The sequence below is a fragment of the Choloepus didactylus genome, chromosome 2, assembly GCF_015220235.1.
Source record: "Choloepus didactylus isolate mChoDid1 chromosome 2, mChoDid1.pri, whole genome shotgun sequence".
Classification (NCBI taxonomy): domain Eukaryota; kingdom Metazoa; phylum Chordata; class Mammalia; order Pilosa; family Megalonychidae; genus Choloepus; species Choloepus didactylus.
In genome coordinates this window covers 44,620,330-44,639,324 of record NC_051308.1, presented here as the reverse complement: position 1 = coordinate 44,639,324, position 18,995 = coordinate 44,620,330, and the positions used below count along the sequence as shown (strand labels likewise).

At 35.2% G+C, this 18,995-nt stretch overlaps 1 protein-coding gene across 1 annotated transcript in view; it reads right to left on the bottom strand.

The window, feature by feature from the left end:
- USH2A (usherin) overlaps positions 1-18,995 on the bottom strand; it is an 891,077-nt gene that overhangs the window by 163,810 nt on the left and 708,272 nt on the right. Inside the window, 2 exon segments of the mRNA XM_037823757.1 lie at positions 6,525-6,746; positions 15,085-15,253. Coding sequence (XP_037679685.1) covers positions 6,525-6,746; positions 15,085-15,253 — 391 coding nt within the window.

Here is an 18,995-nt window from a genome sequence, read left to right as displayed (position 1 = left end):
TTCCCCAATTCCTTCTGACCTAACAAATAGTGGTAGTCATTGATTCTACTGAAGAAGAGTCCAGGGCATGGGATTCAGTATTTTACTCCAACACAATCTTAATCCAGAGGTTGCATGGACAAAATTTATAATAGTAATAAGGCAATGTATTCCATCAGTTGCTCATGGCTATCAGAAAATTTTGCCCTCTTTAAATGATGGAAAGGCTTTAATTTTCAACTTTTAACACTAGGGGATATAATCAAGTCCAACCCGAGACTAAATGCATAAATGATAAGACAATATAAGCAAACACTAAGAAAAAGATGAGTAATAAAGAGGTTTAACATATATTCAAAGAAAATGGTTAAGAATACATATCCACTGAAATGACGAGCTTGACTTTCATCCCGAGATAACTGTATAACACTCCTACACAACTCATCTGCCCAGAGAGAGCACTAAAAACATAAATGCTACCCCAGCACTTCTGTTCCAACAGCATCTGTTAATTCACTCCATTTATAAAATACATATTGACAAAGACAACTGAACTGGGACCAGGGAGATTTGATTTGGTGTGAGAAAGTCAATTCAATGTGATTTTGTTAAAGGGCTCCTGCAGGCAAATAAAAGAGTTTAAGTAATAAAGTACATAAAGAGATGTTTTACGAGCCAGGCTGGTCTCGTGGCAGGCACACAATGCCAGGCAGTGAGAGAGGCCAGGCTTCAGAACAATATTATGAGATTCAAGCTTCGTGTAGCTGGTATGGTGTTGCTAGGTTGAGGAGAAAGAGGTTCCATATGGATATTCTGGAAGGTCACTAAGGTCATAGCCATTAGGGGAGACAAGAGGGAGAGGCAGCAGAAAGAGAAGATGTGAAATCTGTCTATTTTTAAGTGAAACTTACAGGAAGGTCAAGAAATAAAAAGAGATTTTTTTTTTTCTTTTTTAAAGCATCATTCCTTCAGTCCATCATGATTACCAGAGTTAAGGGAGTTACAGAATGTCATAAAGAACTCTAGAGCTAACTGCATTTCACTGGAGTAATGTCACAATTTGCTTAAGAAATATTTACCAAATATGGAATATCATACTGAATTTAATAAAGAAGTGGTTCTGAAACTTGGGTCCATGGATGGACTTCAAGGAGTTTGAAATTGCAGGCAAATTTTTGTGTCTATCCTACGTACTTTTATTTGAGGCAAGGATTTATAACTTTCAACAGATTTGAAAAGGGGTCCATGGCCCCAAAAGATTAAGAACCGTTATTCCTAATGGACAGTATCCTCTGCTATTCTTAGATCAGGTAACATGTTACTTTTTGGTAACAGCATTCCAAATGGTTTTACTGACTTCTCTCCTTTTCCTTCACATTCATTCTGCCGCCAGAATCTGGTTAATCTCTTTAATTTGTGATTCTTATCATACTGACCCTTCCATGAATACTAAATAATGTCAAAATCCTTCTTTTCTGCTCAGGCTTATAACCATTTCCTTAAATGTAGTGTATATCTCCAATAGATCAAACTGATCACTACCACTTGGACCTGCTTTGCAGATTCCTAATTTCTCACTTCAGCTCAAACTATTTCCTTTATCTGAAATGTCCACCTTCCATCCTTGCCTCTCAAAATCTTACTCATTGTTTAAGATGCAAATCCAACAGTACACCCCCCCCCCTGCCACTTAGCTTTCTTTATTACTTTGACTGGAGTGTTCTCTCAGCAATAAGAACTCCGAATGTATTCATCCTTCTCTTATCGCCCATGTATTATCTCACAGGTACTTTTCTCCTCACTAGATTGCAAATCCTTGGGGATAAAGTGGAATCTTAGCCATTTATACACTCATGAAGCACCTTGAATGATATTTTGAATGTCATCACCACTAAATGTATATTTGTTAAATGAAGGAATATTGCAATTGACTAATTAAAAAGCTTCAGACAAAGACTCTACAATGAGACATTTTACTGACATCTTGTAACTTTCTGACCTATTATGCTTATAGGGAAGACAGTACTCTTGCATCCTTCCCCTGCCCATGGCTCTGTCAGCAACAGATCCTTTTTTAGCCACCTCTTCCAAAGTAAGAGGAAATACTCAACCAGTTGGTCAGAGCACAGAATGACTACCTAACTGCCATGATTTTCTATCAGACATTGTTACTATGTCTTAAAGTAGCAGTTGTCAAACATTTTGGTTTCAGGACTCCTTTACACTCTGAACAAATTACTGAGGAACCCAAAGAGCTTTTGTGTATATGGCTTATATCTATTGATATTAACTGTGTTATAATTAGAAACTGAGAAAAATTAAAAAACATATTAATTTATTTATAAATAACAATAAATCCATACCATAGTCACATAAATAACATATTTATGAAAAAAATAAATTTCTCAAGCCAAAAATAATCAGTGAGAAGAGTGGCATTGTTTTATATTTTTGCAAGCCTCTTTAATGTCTGATTTAGTAGAAGACAGCTAAATTCTCATATCTGCTTCTGCATTCAATCCATTGCAATATCACATGCCACATAACCTCTGGAAAATTTCATGGTACATTCATGAGAGAATAAGAGTGAAAAAGACATATAATAGTTTAATATTGTTATGAATATGGTTTTGATCTTGCAGACCACTTCTCCAGGAGTCCCCAGATCATTAGAGAACCACTGACTTAGAGCCTAGCACTCATACACAGCACCTTTTCTTCTAGCTTTCGTATACATGTAGTGAGGAGTCCTTGGCAGAGTTTATAATCGTTTTTTCTCTCTCTCTCTCTTTCTCTCTCTCTTTCTCTGGTCATCCAGAAAACTCTTGGAACTTGGTTGTTATGTAATACGGCCTGGTTATCAGACTTGATAAACATTGATTTGAGTTGGGTTGGTAAGCATCTAACACTTGTTCATGTATGAACAACTGCATAAAGGTTAAGAGCATGGATTCTGTAACCTTTCAGAGGGAGTTAGAATCCCATTTTGGCCACAGTTGCAGAGACTTCTGAGCAAATCTCCCAGCTTCCTCTGTATTTAGGTATGGACAGATAGCTGAGTTCAAATCAATAGAATGTTAAGAAAAATATCTTCCATTTCCAAACCTGGCCAATAAGAAACTCCATACATATTCATCCATTCTCTTTTCCCTCTTTGGCTGCAGGGATGGACATGACTTGCACATGACTTAGTAGCTACCTGCTGAAAATGGCCGAGTCTCTGACAGCAAGGATGACTGTGGGAAGGAGAGCTGATGTGCAAATATGTTTACCACCTTGGTACTACCATATGAAAAAGAAATAAAGCCCTATTGTGTTTGAGCTTTTGTAAATTTTCAGGTTCATTTATAATAACAGTTAGTGTTAATTTAAGTAACTAATAGCAATGTGATTTTGGGAGCATTTTTTAATGTCTCTATGTCTCTGTTTCCTCATCTGTAAAATGGAGATAATAACAGCACATATCTTATTGGGTTTTGTGATGATTAAATGTGTTAATAACTATAAAGCACATGGAATTCAGCTTGGCAAATAGTGAACCTGGAATGTGGTTTACTACTGTTATTGTTTTATTGTCTCTTGGTCCTCATGTATATATTTTAGGCAATAAGCAGTATCTAGGAGAATTATTTGACTAGATTCCAGTTATCTTTAGAATGCAGACCTCTAAGTCAAGAAACTAAGGAAGAAATTTAACGGGAATTTTTAAAATGACTGCTGGGTCCATACTGGACTCTTATTATGGTATGATTTAATATTCACTCATTTTTAAAAATCTTGGGAGATTAGTTTCCACTCTTGTTGGTCTGTTTGTTTTCCTGGCAACATATTTTGTTACCATATTGTAGTGCTCTAGATCTACTGGAGGTGATCCTTAAATTCCTGAGGTAAATGAAAATGTCCTAATTGAAACCTACATCTGCTGTACGTAGAACTCTCCCTTATCACTGTTCTCTAGACAGCTGATGAAGATCAGTGAAATGACACGGGCATGTGAGCCAGTTTAATGGTGTGTATATAAAAAATCCTCCAAATACACCCCACTGGGTTGGATTAAAAACACAAGTAGGATGGGGACACTGTGGAACTAGGAGGATCAACTTTATAAATTGGTCAATTTCTTAGAATCACACTTGTTGGAGGTCCAAAGATAAAATAAGAAACTTGAAATACGAGTTTTTGTTTTTTGTTTTTTGTTTTTTTTTTACTTCAAAGAAAGTGATGAGCCTTTACCACACTGAGAAGATTGACATTTAATGTGAGTAACTTAAATCACATTTTTTACTTATTTAAGGGCTTTCATGATGCTGAGAGTCTAATATTTTTATTAAGATGTGAGAGTCACCCACACCCAGGATTCATATAGCTCAGTTTTTTGTTGGTTGGTTTTGTTACTGAAGTGCTCTTCTTAATGGTTTTCATCAGAATTTTGCATACAAGAGAATATTTCAAAGTGTACAGGAACATAGTTATTTATCAATACTACGACAAACAATTCAAACAGTTATTACTTATATTATAGTTAAATCTTTGGTGGTTTTTAAAAAGAGAAGAAATTTCAGAATGGCAGGAGAGAGTCCATACTTCATCTTCATCAAGATACTACAATGCTGAAATCATACTCAGAGGGGATGGAGCTCCAGCACTAGCTGCGGGGGAGGATTTACCATGAAGCTAAAGAAGCTTGCGCTTCAGTGTCCTTCACACACCCGGGCCCCTTCCAAGGCACACACGGTCACAGGCTTTCACAAAATTTGCCAAAGTAAAAAATAGTTAACTACAATTTTTATAGACCACTGTCTCTTACCCCTTTAATGTGTCCTCTTATCATACATATTCTCATACTGAATGGAGATGAAGTGGACATGGGAACTTTTGGAATCTAAGGGGAAGTTAGGTTGGGGACACACTGAATTTGGGTTCAGTAGCTATATTTACATGGTTTCAGTCACTTCCATCAAGAGGTGTTAAAACATGATTATGCTATTTTAACTGTAATTTGGAAAGACAAGGAATGTGAAAAATTATGGAATCCTAATTTGGACTCATATAAAGGGAAGTTTTCAAGAAAGAAAAATCAGATAGAAAAATGAATGAAATATGAAATAAAAGGTATAAACAGGAATGAAAAAAGCAACTGAAATTATTTTGATATCAAAGAAGAAAACGGTAACAAAATTAATTTCAGACCATACCAAAAACTGTTAACTATTAGAAGAAAATGATGGATTTCGAATTGAAGCAATGCATAGGCAATTTGTTTGATAATACGAATTATGAAGAGGAATGACTCAAATACATTGGAAAAATTTCTAATCCTTGCTGATTTTACCTGATCTACTGACATCTATGAAAACATGCAACTCAAATTCAGTCATACAAAAAGATAGCCTTAAAAAAATGTTAATGGTGCTATTAGTTCAACAAAAATTTAAGATAAGTCACTGCAAATCATTTTAAGACAAGACAACTTGAAATCCCCTGAAATCTTTCAGAAAGACAATTGGTAGATATTTGCCCAAATGTGGTAACAATCCTAAACATTTTCAATATATTATAATATTGAGTGGTGAAACTTAAAGCCATGCTTTTAAACTGTACATAATAAAATTAGAAAATACAGTTTTGAGTAACCATGTGATAGGAAAGACTGAATTATCTTTGTATTTTCTCTATAGATAATGACAGTATAAAACCATTGTAATACGAAGAGTTGATCAAGGGTATAAGCTAAAAATGATGAGAAAAATAGTATAGAGGATATCAAGCATTTTATAATAAAAACATGCTATTTTTTAATGTTGGTGTCTGGTAGATTTTTTTAATTTGCAATTTTTAAATTTATTTTCCCATTTCAAAGAAATATTCATTTTCATATCTTGTTTTGTTTTCAAAATTTTGTATTCTTTTTTTGAAAAGAACCCCTCAAATTGTAAAAGGTTCAGGCCACACAAAATTTAAATCTGACCAGCTATGTCATCTTGGGCAAGTTTGTAATCTCTGTGCCTCAGTTTCTTCATTTGTAAAATGCGATAATAATAGTATTTCTATTTTAAGATTGTTGTAAAGATGAATGAAGGAATATGTATAAAGCATTTGACACAGTGCCTGTTAGATAGTTAGCAGTCAATCAACAAAACCAATGATAATGTCTACTACTATTAGCTTTAGTTTCATAGCTACAAACAAATAAGGGAGTAAAAGAATTATGACACAATATCATCATAATAATTTTGTATGCTCTTAATATTTATTTGATCAAGAACCAAAGCATTCATGTTTTTTTGTTTGTTTGTTTTTCTGGTAAATGTAACACTTTCCAAGTGAATAGAATTTTGATCTGTAAATTTTTATGAAATGCATCAAATGCACATCAAAAATATGAACTAAAGTTTTATTTGTTATACAATCTGTCCCTAATTGTTTCATTAAACATAATTAAAGTGAGCTTTAAACACTTACTTGTTTCATATCTAGGGTAAATTTCTCGCCCTCTCTGCCTCTCAGTTCCTCCATCTACTGAAAGGCTGACAAGAGCCCCTTACCTGGAAGGTGAATGTACACCATGCCCTCTTCTTCTCCACCACAGCACTCTAAATCTTTGCTCACAATCTGTCCACCACAGCACTGCTGGCCATGGCCATCATGAAGCCTCCCAGCACAGCAGATTTGGTTTCCTGAGGTGGAGTACGGCATTCTGCCGCAGCAGGAGTTGCCGATGCCAACAGAAACCCGATTGTGCCGTTCATCTGGACAGCATACTTCACCTGTCAGTTTAGGACAATAACAATCATTGCATGAGTTAAAAAATCTACTAGGACACACGAGTAAGTTTTATCACAATCATCCTGCAGATCCCAACTGACGACAGAATTACTGGAAAGAATATGGTCATATTGGAGTAGTAAAATCTCATTACAATTTCAAAATATTTGCATTAAAGACTTGTAAATATGCCTGTATACCCACATTCACAAATTCCATTTAGAGGTAAGTCTATGTTGCCTATTTCCTCTTGGCTCTCCTAAAAAAAACGAGCACATTAGGTCTGTGACATGGATTAAGTGACATTATAAAAAAAATTGTCTAGGAATATTTTTTAATTTAATTGGTTTTTTTTTTTTTTTTTGGAAAGTAGGAGTGAATTAAAAAAAACAAATATTGATAAATTTATATTGTCTATGACTATAAAGTCTTTATAATGTCTTTAACCAAACTAAATTTACTTAACCAAATAAAATACTGCCAATGGAGAAAAACTAATAAGTATCAAAAGGCAAAAACATTATATTCAGTCAGCACAGTGGTACTTTGCTGAGTTATGTCAGACACTGAATTTCACTAATGTTGCTAATCCCATATTCTTCTTCTGATATTCCGGCCTGAATTTAGCCATATAAAAAGGAGTGCTTGCAGAAACCTGGAATAAAATAAATATTGAGTAATAAGTCATATGTATTGTGTAGTCAGTAGGCTTCCTGTTGGTAGAGAAACAGCTTAAAATCAGGCCTTTTAGACCTTTTACCTCAAGGTAAGGAGAAGGAAGCTGGGGGCACTTTTAAGATTTCTAAGACAAATAGGTATTCTACACTGAGGGAAAGAATGCAAGTTGTTTGGAATCCTGAGTTAAGAGCTGATACCTTCATAGAGAAGTCCCCTAAAAACCAAAGATAAACACATCCTTTAAATCTTTACTACTAAAAGTACATTCTGTGGACCAGTATAAAAGGCTTCCACCAGAATGAAAATCAACTACATCACTCTACATCCTGCTTAGCTCAGCTGAATTTTTCTTTTCTGTAGTTACAGCCTCTCAAGGAAGGAAGCAGTGCATTAATATACATTCTGGGGCACACTTCTCATCTTGTCGCAAACAAGTAAATAGTTCTCAGACTGGCTATTTTGAGAAGCACTGCTTTAAACCAACAAAAATATGCTTGGAGAAATTTCTATTCATCTATGTCACATACTCTAATGATTGCTAACATTTGTTGCATGTACACCATGTGCCAGACCCCGATCTCAGTACTTTATATGTTGATCATATTTAATCCTCACAATAACCCAGTGACACAGGAACGAATATCCCTACTTTATTGATGAGAAAATTGCGGGAGATACTGAAAGATGGAGAATTTTCCATTGAGATCCTTGCATGTCCTTGTCTCCAGCAGCTGTTCCTCCCCATAACCTTTTGTGCAAGAAGTGTCACTAATTGTTCCTTTCCACCCCTTTTGATAAAAACTCAAATCTACACGAACAGTACCTCCCTTTTAGGAGAATCATCCTTGACCAAGTATTCCTGAAACTAGATGAGCTTAGTGACCCTCTCCATGAAAGCCCAGTAAAATATTCCACCCTTCTTTCCTAAGTTAGAATGTTCCTTTGGAGTCTTCTCAGGCCCAGCCTTCTTGAATAAAGGCATGTGCTAATGGCACACCTGCTGGTTAATTTTCTTCCCCAGTTTTTAGTGCCAGGACCTGGGTCAAGACTGGTCCCTCTGCTGTTCGGTCTGGGCCACCTTCAATGAGGATAAAGTGGACTGCAGACCATTTGCTCTCTCCCCGCAGAGTACCGGGGAATGGACTGCTGAGCAAGTCCTGCACCTGACTTGAGCTCTGCTTGTTCTTTATTGAAGACTGCCTAAACCTTTATTCTTTCCCTTTACTGTCCTTGGAATAGCCTCTTGATTTGACTTGAATTGTTTCTCAGGGTTTTCACAGATGAGCTGGGGAGCCAGTGCTGAAAAATGTGAGTATTAGAGGCTGGTTATTTTTATTCTGTTTGCTTTCATCATTTGAATTCAGGCTTAAAGTTATTGTGTCAATAGCGTTAAACATTTGAAGCTCTGGCAGGATCTTACCAGTAAAAGTTTAGAACTTCAGTGGCCACTCTGGGTAATTTGGGAGTAGAATAAGAAAATCTTTTGCACTGTGCCTTAGGATCAATAAACTCAAATACACTAAATACTCAATAATCAGGATTCTTTAAAAAATTGGTATGAAGAGGACTCTATAAGACAGGAAATCTCTAAAAGACAGGAAAATTCTAAAATTGCTTCTCTCAAGGAAACCTTAGAAAAGACTATAAAAACTTGGAGGATCAAAAACCCGAACTTAAACTTTTCTCCCCCTCTCATGACCCAAATGCGGATTGGTCTTCCTCCAGGCCTGGAACCTCAACTTCCTCCACCTGCTTACTCTGCTCCTCTTCTTCCTGCACTTTCCTTCCTGCACCTTCAACAGACCTCTTCTCTTTCCTCCACTGCCCCTTCCTAAACATAACTCTCACTCATTGGGCAACATCCCTTCATTATGTCTTAAAAGGTAGGTGGGTATAATGACCAACACAGCATACTTTATAATTGTTATTAGGTGGTCCAGATGACATCTGCATAATCTAATTAATGACTTTCCAAACCCTCTTAAGACAAGGCATACATTAACTGAAGAATTTAGGATTGCCTTAGGAATATACATTCCTGGACTTCCTGATCGCTATTAATTAGTTCATCTCCTTGTGAGATTTGCAAGTATTACTACTTGGTCAGTAAAAGCTAGATGAATTGCTTACCAAAATGATATTAAAAATATGGGACACATCTTTTAACCTCCAGCTTTTCTTTTGGTGACATACATGACTCTGAGCTTCCCCTTTCCACCACATTCACACACCATTCAGCACTGTTAGTTATTCTCACAATAATGCGCTGCCATCACCTCTGTCCATTTCCAAACACTTAAATTCACCCTAATTGAACATTCTGCTCATAATAAGCAACCACTCCCCATTCTTTAGCCTCACTCTATAACTTATATTTCATGTTCATGAGTTTACATATTATAATTAGTTTATATAGCAGTGAGACCTTGCAATATTTGTCCTTATGTGTTTGACTTATTTCACTCAATATAGTGCCCTCAAGGTTTCTTCATCAACCTATTTTTTTTTTAAGATGGTTTTGTTCACCCATCATACATTCTGCCCTAAGTAAACAATCGATGGTTCCCTGTATAGTCACATGTTTATGTATTCACTACCGTCACCATTAACTATATAAGGACATCTCCATTTCTTCCACAAAGAAGGAGGAAGAGTCAAAGAAGGTAGAGAGACAAAAGAAAAAGAAAAAGAAAGAAAAAAAGCATGACAGCGAAAAAGCAACAAAAGGAAAAATAGAATAAAGTAGAATAAAATAGTCAGACAACATCATCAATGCCAAGAGTCCCATATCCCTCCCTTATGTCCCCCTCTTATAGGCATTTAGCTTTAGTATATTGCCTGTGTTACATTAAAGGAAGCATAATACAATGAAAAAAAAATGGGACAATATTTAAACATGGATAGATATAAAAATTGTATAAAAATATGAAACAGACTCTTAGATGCTATCCTTGAGGTCTTTCCTATTCAAATTCATTGTCAAAAATATCTAGTCCTGTAAACAAGGAAAGTAATAATGCCATGCCTGATTTCAGAGGCAATTTAACTTCCAACTTTTAGGAATATTTTGCTGTCAGTATGGGTAAAGAAGATATCATAACTTTTCAAAAAACAGAAGAGTGGATAGCAGACTATCTGCTGAGCACTTTGAAGATACTTTGGCTTAGAAAAAAGAAAAAATAAAGATCAGACCAAATTAATAGCTTTCAGATTAATCAACAGGATAAACCCAGGAACAAGGACATCTCTGTGCCTAGTCTACACAAAGACACCTGTCAGTGTTGTAAGGAAAAGGGAAACTGCAAGAACATTTGCTCTGCCTTAGCTAGAAAGAGAGAATCAAGAAAAGAAAAGGACAAAGTCTCACAGAATGACATCTCGCTGTGAAAGCAGCTTCTCTGAGGAATTTCTAAGCAATCGTTAAAATAGAAGACTTTATACTTGCTGTTGGGCTACACTCTATACTCAAACTCTACCACCTTTCCATCAATTCTTCCTAGAAATAGCCCATGGAAAGAATTTCAAATACTTCTCAAACTATGCTTTTGTCTTTCTTTGCCCTCTCTTGACAAATGTGCCTTTCTGTTTAGTAATTTGACACTAGTGAATCTGTTCGGTTCAATCTAGTATTTAATCATGAAAATCTCAATCTTGATTAGCTGGGTGATTTGGCCATATTCCTATGTCTCACTTCTATTTGTAAAATGGAAATAGAATTCTAAGGTACTCCTTTTTTAAAATTTGTTTTTAAAAATATCATTTGGTAAAATTGATCTTTTTTGTGGACACACAGTTTTATGAATTTTAACACCTGAGTATAATCAGGATGGAAAAGAGTTTCATCACCACCACCCCCAAATTTCCTCATGCAAGCCCTATATAGTTACACTCTCCACCTACCCATGACTCCTGTCAACCACTGAACTGTTGTTTTCCAGCCATCTAGTTTGCTTTTTCGAGTATGTGACACAAATGGAATCTCACAATTTTTAACGTTTTGAGACTGGCTTCTTTCACTCAGTATAATGCCTTTTTGGCATGTATCAATAGTCAGCTCCTTTTTATCGTTGGGTAGTATTCCTTTGCATAAGGTACCACTATTTGTCCAGGCACCCATCGAAGCACATTCAAGTTGTTTCCAGTTTTTGGTGATTATAACTAAAGCTGCCATAAACATTCGTGTGCAAGTTTTTGTGTGAACCCAAGTTTTCATTCCTGCAGCGCAAATATCCAACAGTGGGCCAAAGCATACCCAGTTTTCTCTCAATATATGTATTCCTAGAATGCAGGGAATGAGTGGCTTAGTCAAAGGTTTTTGAAAAGATTCTACAATGTGGTATCTATAAGTAAAAGGGAACTCAGGAAATTTTTCACGATGATGACACCAAAAAGGCCAATGAAGGAGGAATGAGCTTATTGTAAACAGTAAAATTGCTGCATTTGCTACATCACTCTGGTAAAAAGATTGACCTGTTTAGTCTGAAATGTATTTGACATATTTCTTAAATCTTCACAGCAAGATAACAGTATCCTTTGTTGGCAAACTTTTTTTTTAACATAATGTGCTGCCTGGTGTAGGAGCAGCATCAAGGTAATTAAATAACATTTAGTTCAAGGGTGGGCTTAGAGAAAACATAGTGTACAGATCTGTATTGGGGAAAGCCAACATTTAGAACGAAAAAATAGCTTTTTTTTGAGTATAACAACTATAATTGGTTTGGATTTTTTGGCCATATTTCCCTGACTCCCTTAGTATCTTATTCAGTTACTGACAGAAGAAAGGGCTTCCTAAAAGGAAATGCAGATTATATCAATGAGAAATAAAACTGATTTTTTTCTTCCTCAAAAAAGGGCTATTAGACATAAGATACAAGGATCAGTCACCTTCTCATTAACCTCTCAAAATGAATCTCTTTCAGGCCAGGCTTGAAAATGTTTTCTCTCTAAAAGCTACCATGCAGTCTTAACAGTTAATTGTTATTCTTATAAAAGAATGACCCACATTAACATTTAGCTTGGAATTATTAGCATATTTATAAAAAAAAAAAAAGTGGGGGATGAGGAGCATCCTTTGCTTTGCTGCTCTTTGTTATGGGGTGCCACAGAGGAAAGTATGAGAAAAAGGAAGTAAATTTTATTAACCAATGCTTCAGATTCACCTATAAATATCAAAATGCCTATACCCCTCTCAGTTTTAAACTGTCAGACTACTGATTGCATTTTAATTACATTTAGATACAAGATGGTTTGGGGGTCACTATGCTTTCTTTCCTGATGTAAACAGCATGAAACGAGTTAACAAATACCATTGGCTAAAGATAGAAGCCACAATATAATCTCTTCATTTAGGTACATTGAGATTAATGATTGGATCAAAACACTCTCTTTGATTACTCCATGAGATTGCACTTTTTTTCCTCTTGACTCCATGGTAGGCATTCTAATACAATGAAAAATGAATCACTTAAAAGGAATCCAAATAGGGAGCATGCTGGACAGTTTGAAAGAAGTTTAAATACTTCAGGGCTGAGTAATCATGTGCCAAAATATACATAATACAAGTTTTTAAACTCTTCTTTAAAACTTAGTTATTAAAAGTTTTGCATAATATCAATAAACATCTTTGGGCTTCCATGGCTTATTGCATGGAGGTTTTTTTGCTAATATTAGAGAAAATGTTTAAATTTATTTTGAAATATAAGAAAAGTAGATTTCTTCATAGTTCAAAATCTGCAACTTTGTGTTTAGGATTGCAAAGGGTGACAGGAAAATCTCCTAAGAGTTAACAGCAGTGATAGATGCAGCCAAGTATTTTTCATCAGTTTTAAAGGCTACAGGATATTTTCCCATTTGAGAAATAAGTGCAAATCGTAATTTATTTAAAAATGTATTGTGACTTAGAAATGAAAACACTAATATTTAGTTCTATCCTAGACTTAGATAAAAGCCTAGTATATATAGTCCTTTAGTGTAAAGGGTAGTAAGAACGAATAACAGGGCATTTCCATCTCACTATTTTATTATAAGTTTTTAAAGTATTATTTTGAAGGGGAGGGAATGTTTGAAATATAGTTAAAAACTCCCAAAATGTTAATTATTTTGAGAGAGCAAAAACATTTGGCAGTATTTGATTAGAGCTAACACTGGGAACTGTAGTATAAAGAAGTTAACACTTTTCTACAAAATCTTTATTTCCGTCAACATTGTATTTTCTTACTTGGAAAATTTGGGTGATTACGAATTATTCAATTATGAAAGTATTGTTGCCTGAGAATCAGAAATAACATCACTGTTATAAAAAGAGCTTTTTCTATTAACTGTAAGGGAAAATTATGATGAGCAGAGATTCTCTGCCTTGAATAAACTTTCATAATATTTAATCATTTCATTTTCCCTTTTTTCCTTATGCAAAAAAAGAGACACTTGGTAAAGACAATTTCTTCATTCACATAACTCAGATAGATATATTTATATCAAACACCAGAAACACTGAACAATTAATGCCTGAATTAACCAGATACTTGGCATAAATCCCATTTTAAACTAGATATATTAAAGTATTCAGCTTTCCTAAGGCCTCCAAAAAATTTAACTTTCTTCTCTTGTTCCCATGCCCATTTTCTGCACTTTAAAAAAGACATTAGTATTAAACCTAATGTTAGGAAAAATTCTGTATTCTCAATGACTTTTCCAGGTTGAATAGTAACAGACAGTGGCACTAATGAAGATATTAAGAAGTCTGGAATAGTTCAAAAACATGTTAACATATGTTAACACCTTTTGGTTATATAGAAGGTAGTAGAGTTCTCAAAGAAGCATGGGTTTTACAGAGACACACCTAGATTAGTACTTCAGCTCTTCCATCCTAACCTATGTGACTCTGTTTATGTAACTGATCCTCTCTGAATCTCTCTCCTTATTTGTAAACTGAAACTGCAAGACCAGTCTCCCAGAGCTGTGGAGAATATATGAAGTATCATACGGGAAGCCTTTAATATAGTGCCTGTCAGAGGCTTGATGTTTCATAAATGCCAGCTGTTATTTTCATCATTCTCAATCACATTCACTAGACATTGTTTTGTGTAGCTGAAATTTGGAGACAAATGCATGATTCATTTGGCTGATATACAAAAAAAGAAGGGAGGGAAAAAGTCCTGTGTGCTACCCTTTGCTAAATCTCTCTTCCTGCTTAATCTAGCTCAGTTAGGGATGATGATATTGGGCTAGAATTCTCAGATAAATAGAATTTGTGATTAAATCCATGCAGGAATAATGCATACATAGTTCAAAATAGAAAAGGAAGAGGTGCAAGCACTTTCGTGGGGTGGAACAACTAGAAATTCACAGATTTGATGATGAGAACATTTAGCCATACGAATAAAATAAAACCACAAAATAAGGGAGTCAGTTTCCAGATATATTTCCTTATGTAATAGATACTAAGACCCATGTTTCCCCTTTCTTTTTTGCTTGTAACCAGCCTTGATTATATTTCAACAAGGCCAAAAGAAGAAATGGTCTTTAAAGCAGGCCATTGGCCATGTGTTAGTATCTATAATTCAATTTTTGATAGGGAGGTGCCTGAAAAAGTCCACACATATAAGTCACGTGCTGGTGCTTTCAGGTTCCCAAGACTATTGATGCATCTGGAAAGGTCCTCACCTGGTAGAATTCTAGCATAATACCCAGAGCAGCACCGATGATTTGCTTGTGCCTCTTGAATTCGGCCACCACAACAAACTCCCGTTGAATTCAGAACAAATGGGATATACTTCTCTTCACAGCAGAGGTGTCCAGGCCTGGCATCATGGAGGACACCATGACAACAAACCTGGAAGTTGGGAAATAGTTTTAAAGAAATATCAGTTTAATTAACAGTATTATACCACCAGATCACTTGTGATGTAATTATTTTCTCCTAAGGCTTTGTTCTGAGACAAATGTAGCATGTCGCTGATAAAAATTAAAAGGTTTTAAAAACATATTTTCCCAGCATCCTTAGAATTCTCTAAATGACATTTGATATAATGCAGCTTTTATGTTAGCCTTCAACTACGCTTTGTGCTCTATTATAATACTCTATAAATATGAATTATCTTTTGAATATCTGTGCTTCCAATGTAAAGATGACTTAGAATTGTAAATGAACAATTTCTTCATATGTATGCTTTTATTTTAATGATTATTTAATTTGAAAACACAGCAGCTATGGAACCCTGTCTCTCATTGATCCTTCTTTTTTTTAATAAATTGCATTTTTCTTATAATTTGTGTTATCACTTATTTATGAACCCAATCTTCAGACAATGCAATCTCAACAGAGTCCAACTTATATATATACACAGAGCATAGGCCACCACATTAAAAAAAAAAAAAGGAAATTTACATGGAAATTAATTTGGAAAAGCCCTTTTAAGTTTGTGTTTCCTCCAGGAGCCATGGAAGAAATTATGTGCTTGAACAATCAAATACGTATTTGCATGCTCACTTCAGGTCTGAGAGACTGACACTGCATATACAACAAATCAAACACTGAATAGTTGCTGAAATGTAGTCTTAGATCCTATACATGTTCTGAGTTATATTAATTAGCATGATACTTCCCGTGGCAGGCAAAATCAACCACTATTTAAGAGATGCTCCCCTCTTTCCTTTTTGTTCATTGCTACTTCTAGCCTGCATCAACATTTGAACCAAACTCAACATTTGAAGCAAGCAGTAGGATGTGAAATCTCTTGAAGACTTCAAAAGAACCACAAGTTTACTACTTCATTAATTTTTCAAAAGTTATCAAAAAACAAAGAACTCAAGTCCTTAAATTCTAAATCTACCCCTGCGGTTCCTCAGGTAGGCCTTCTAAACTGAACATAATTAATGACATTTCTTTGCTGTGTTTAGTTATTTGCAATGAGGATTCAAAATTAGCTGAATTCCAAGGATAAATTGTTTGACTCCTCCCTTCAGTGTATGTGATAAGTAAATTTCTAAATTGTTTATTCTCCATTTTTAAGAGGTAAGCAAAACATCTGTTTTGTATAGTGTCTATGTGCCTATTTAGGCTGTAGGAATACACTTCTGCTTTTAAGGTAGAACAGTGGGCACTTCCTTCACGTTGTCTGACCCTGACTTAAAGTCTTGCCATTGTGTGTGATCTTAAAGCATTTATTAAAGTCCCACCCATATCAGATTTTTTTGAACACTTACACGCATCTGGTCTTTTCCTTCAGCAAACTTATGCAGTACTTTATTCTTATCATCCTGTTCTGAAATTACTCTAGATATATCCCTCATTTATTTATTTACCAATAGGCCATTAGGGCTGGTTCGCTTCCATCGTGATTCTCAGGCTTCTTCAGCCATGTAAAACATGCATCTTTCTTCTAATACACTTTGATTTAGATTGTTCATGGATCCCAAAGGGGATATTTTCCAGTAAATATTTCTCTTGGGAGGTCTTTCCATAAACAAAGTATTTCCTAATCTTTTTTTTTTTTTTAACAGTTTTATTCACACACCATACAATCCAACCAAAGTGTAGAATCAATGGCTCTTGGTATAATCACATAGTTATGCATTCACCACCATAATCAATATGAGAACATTCTCATTTCTCTAAAAAAAAAAACCTGTACCCCTTATACCTCCCTATTACTTATGCTTAGCTTTGGTATAAGGCCTTTGTTATAACTGATAAAAGAATATTACTATGTTACTGTTAACTATGGATCTTAGTTAGCTTTAATTGTATTTTTTCCAATATACCACCCTATTATTACAACCTTGTAAGAGTGATGTACATTTTTTTCTAGTTCATATAAAACTTTCTATTATTTGTATAAATTACCACACTCATTGTCCACTATAGGTTTTGCTGTTATACAGACCCATGTTTTATCCTTTAGCTTTTCTTCTAGTGATGCACATGATCCTAGACTTCCCCTTTCAACCACAATCACACTCAGTATTGTTAGATATACTTATAGAATTGTGCTATCATCACATTGTATTGTGCTATCCATTTCTGAATATTACAATCAACCTTATTAAACATTCTTTACAGATTAAGCATCATGTGCCCATTCTCTACCCTCTTTCTATCTCCTAGTAACCTATACTCTAAACTTTAACTCCCAGAGTTTGCTCATTATAATTAGTTCATATTAGTGAGACCATACAATATTTGTCCTTTGGTGCCTGGCATATTTTACTCAACGTAATATCCTCAAGGTTCATTCACATTGTTGCATGCATCAGGACTCCATTCCTTTATATAGCAGCATAATATTCCATTATATGTAAATACTAGTTTGTCCACTCATCCGCTGATGGATACTTGGGCTGTTTCCATCTATTGGTAATCATGAATAATGCTGCTATAAATGTCGGTGGGCAAATATGTGTCCCTGCTTTTAGTTCTTCTGAATATATACCTAGTAATGGCAGGTCACATGGCAGTTCTGTATTCAGCTTCCAGAGGAACTGCCAAACTGCCTTCCATAGTGGCTGCACCATTCTGAATTCCCACCAGCAATGAATGTTCCTATTTCTCCACATCCACTCCAGCACTTATGGTTTTATGTTTTGTTTTGTTTTGTTTTTTAATTATGGCCACTCTAGTAGGTGTGAATTGATACCTCCTTGTGGTTTTAATTTGAATTTCCCTGATACCTAGTGATGTTGAGCATCTTTTCATGTGTTTTTCAGTCATTTGTATTTCCTCTTTGGAAAATTGTCTGTCCATGTCTTTTGCCCATTTTTTAATTGGGTTGTTTGTCTTTTTATTGTTGAGTTGTAGGATTTCTTCATAAGAAGATTTTGGATATGAAACCCTTGTCAGATACATGGTTTCCAAATATTTTCTCCCACTGGGTAGCCTGCTTTTTAATTAATCTTGACAAAGTTCTCTGAAGCACGAAAGTATTCAGTTTTGAGGAGGTGTCATTTATCTATTTCTTCTTTCATTGCTTGTGCTTTGGGGGTATGGTTTAAGAAACCACCTACAATCACAAGATCTTTAAGATGCCTCCCCACATTTTCTTATAGGGGGGTTTTATAGTCTTAGCTCTAATGTTTAGGTTTTTAATTCATTTGGAGTTAATTTTTGTATAAGGTGTGAGATATGGGTCTTCTTTCATTCTTTTGGATATGGATATCCAGTTCTCACAGTACCATTTGTTGAAGAGACTGTTCTGTCCCAGATGATTGGACTTAACTGCCTTGTTGAAAATCATTGCCATTCTCAGGCTTCTTCAGTCATGCAAAACATGCACCTTTGCTCTAATACACTTTGGTTTAAATCATTCATTCACCCCAAAGGGGCTATTTCCCAGTAATTATTTCTCTCGGGAAATCTCTCCATAAACAGAGTATTTCCTAATCTTTTAATTTAGTCTTCAAGTTGGTTGTTTGAGATATTAATGGAAATGTCAATAGCTTGTGCTACTAGGTGTGGGGCTAATTTTCAAAAAGGCTGTCTTTTATTTCTCTATGGCTGTTTCCAAAAGCAATTTTATAATTCAATGATTCTCAAAGTTTGTTCCCTGGACCATCTGCAGAAGCATCACTTGGGGATG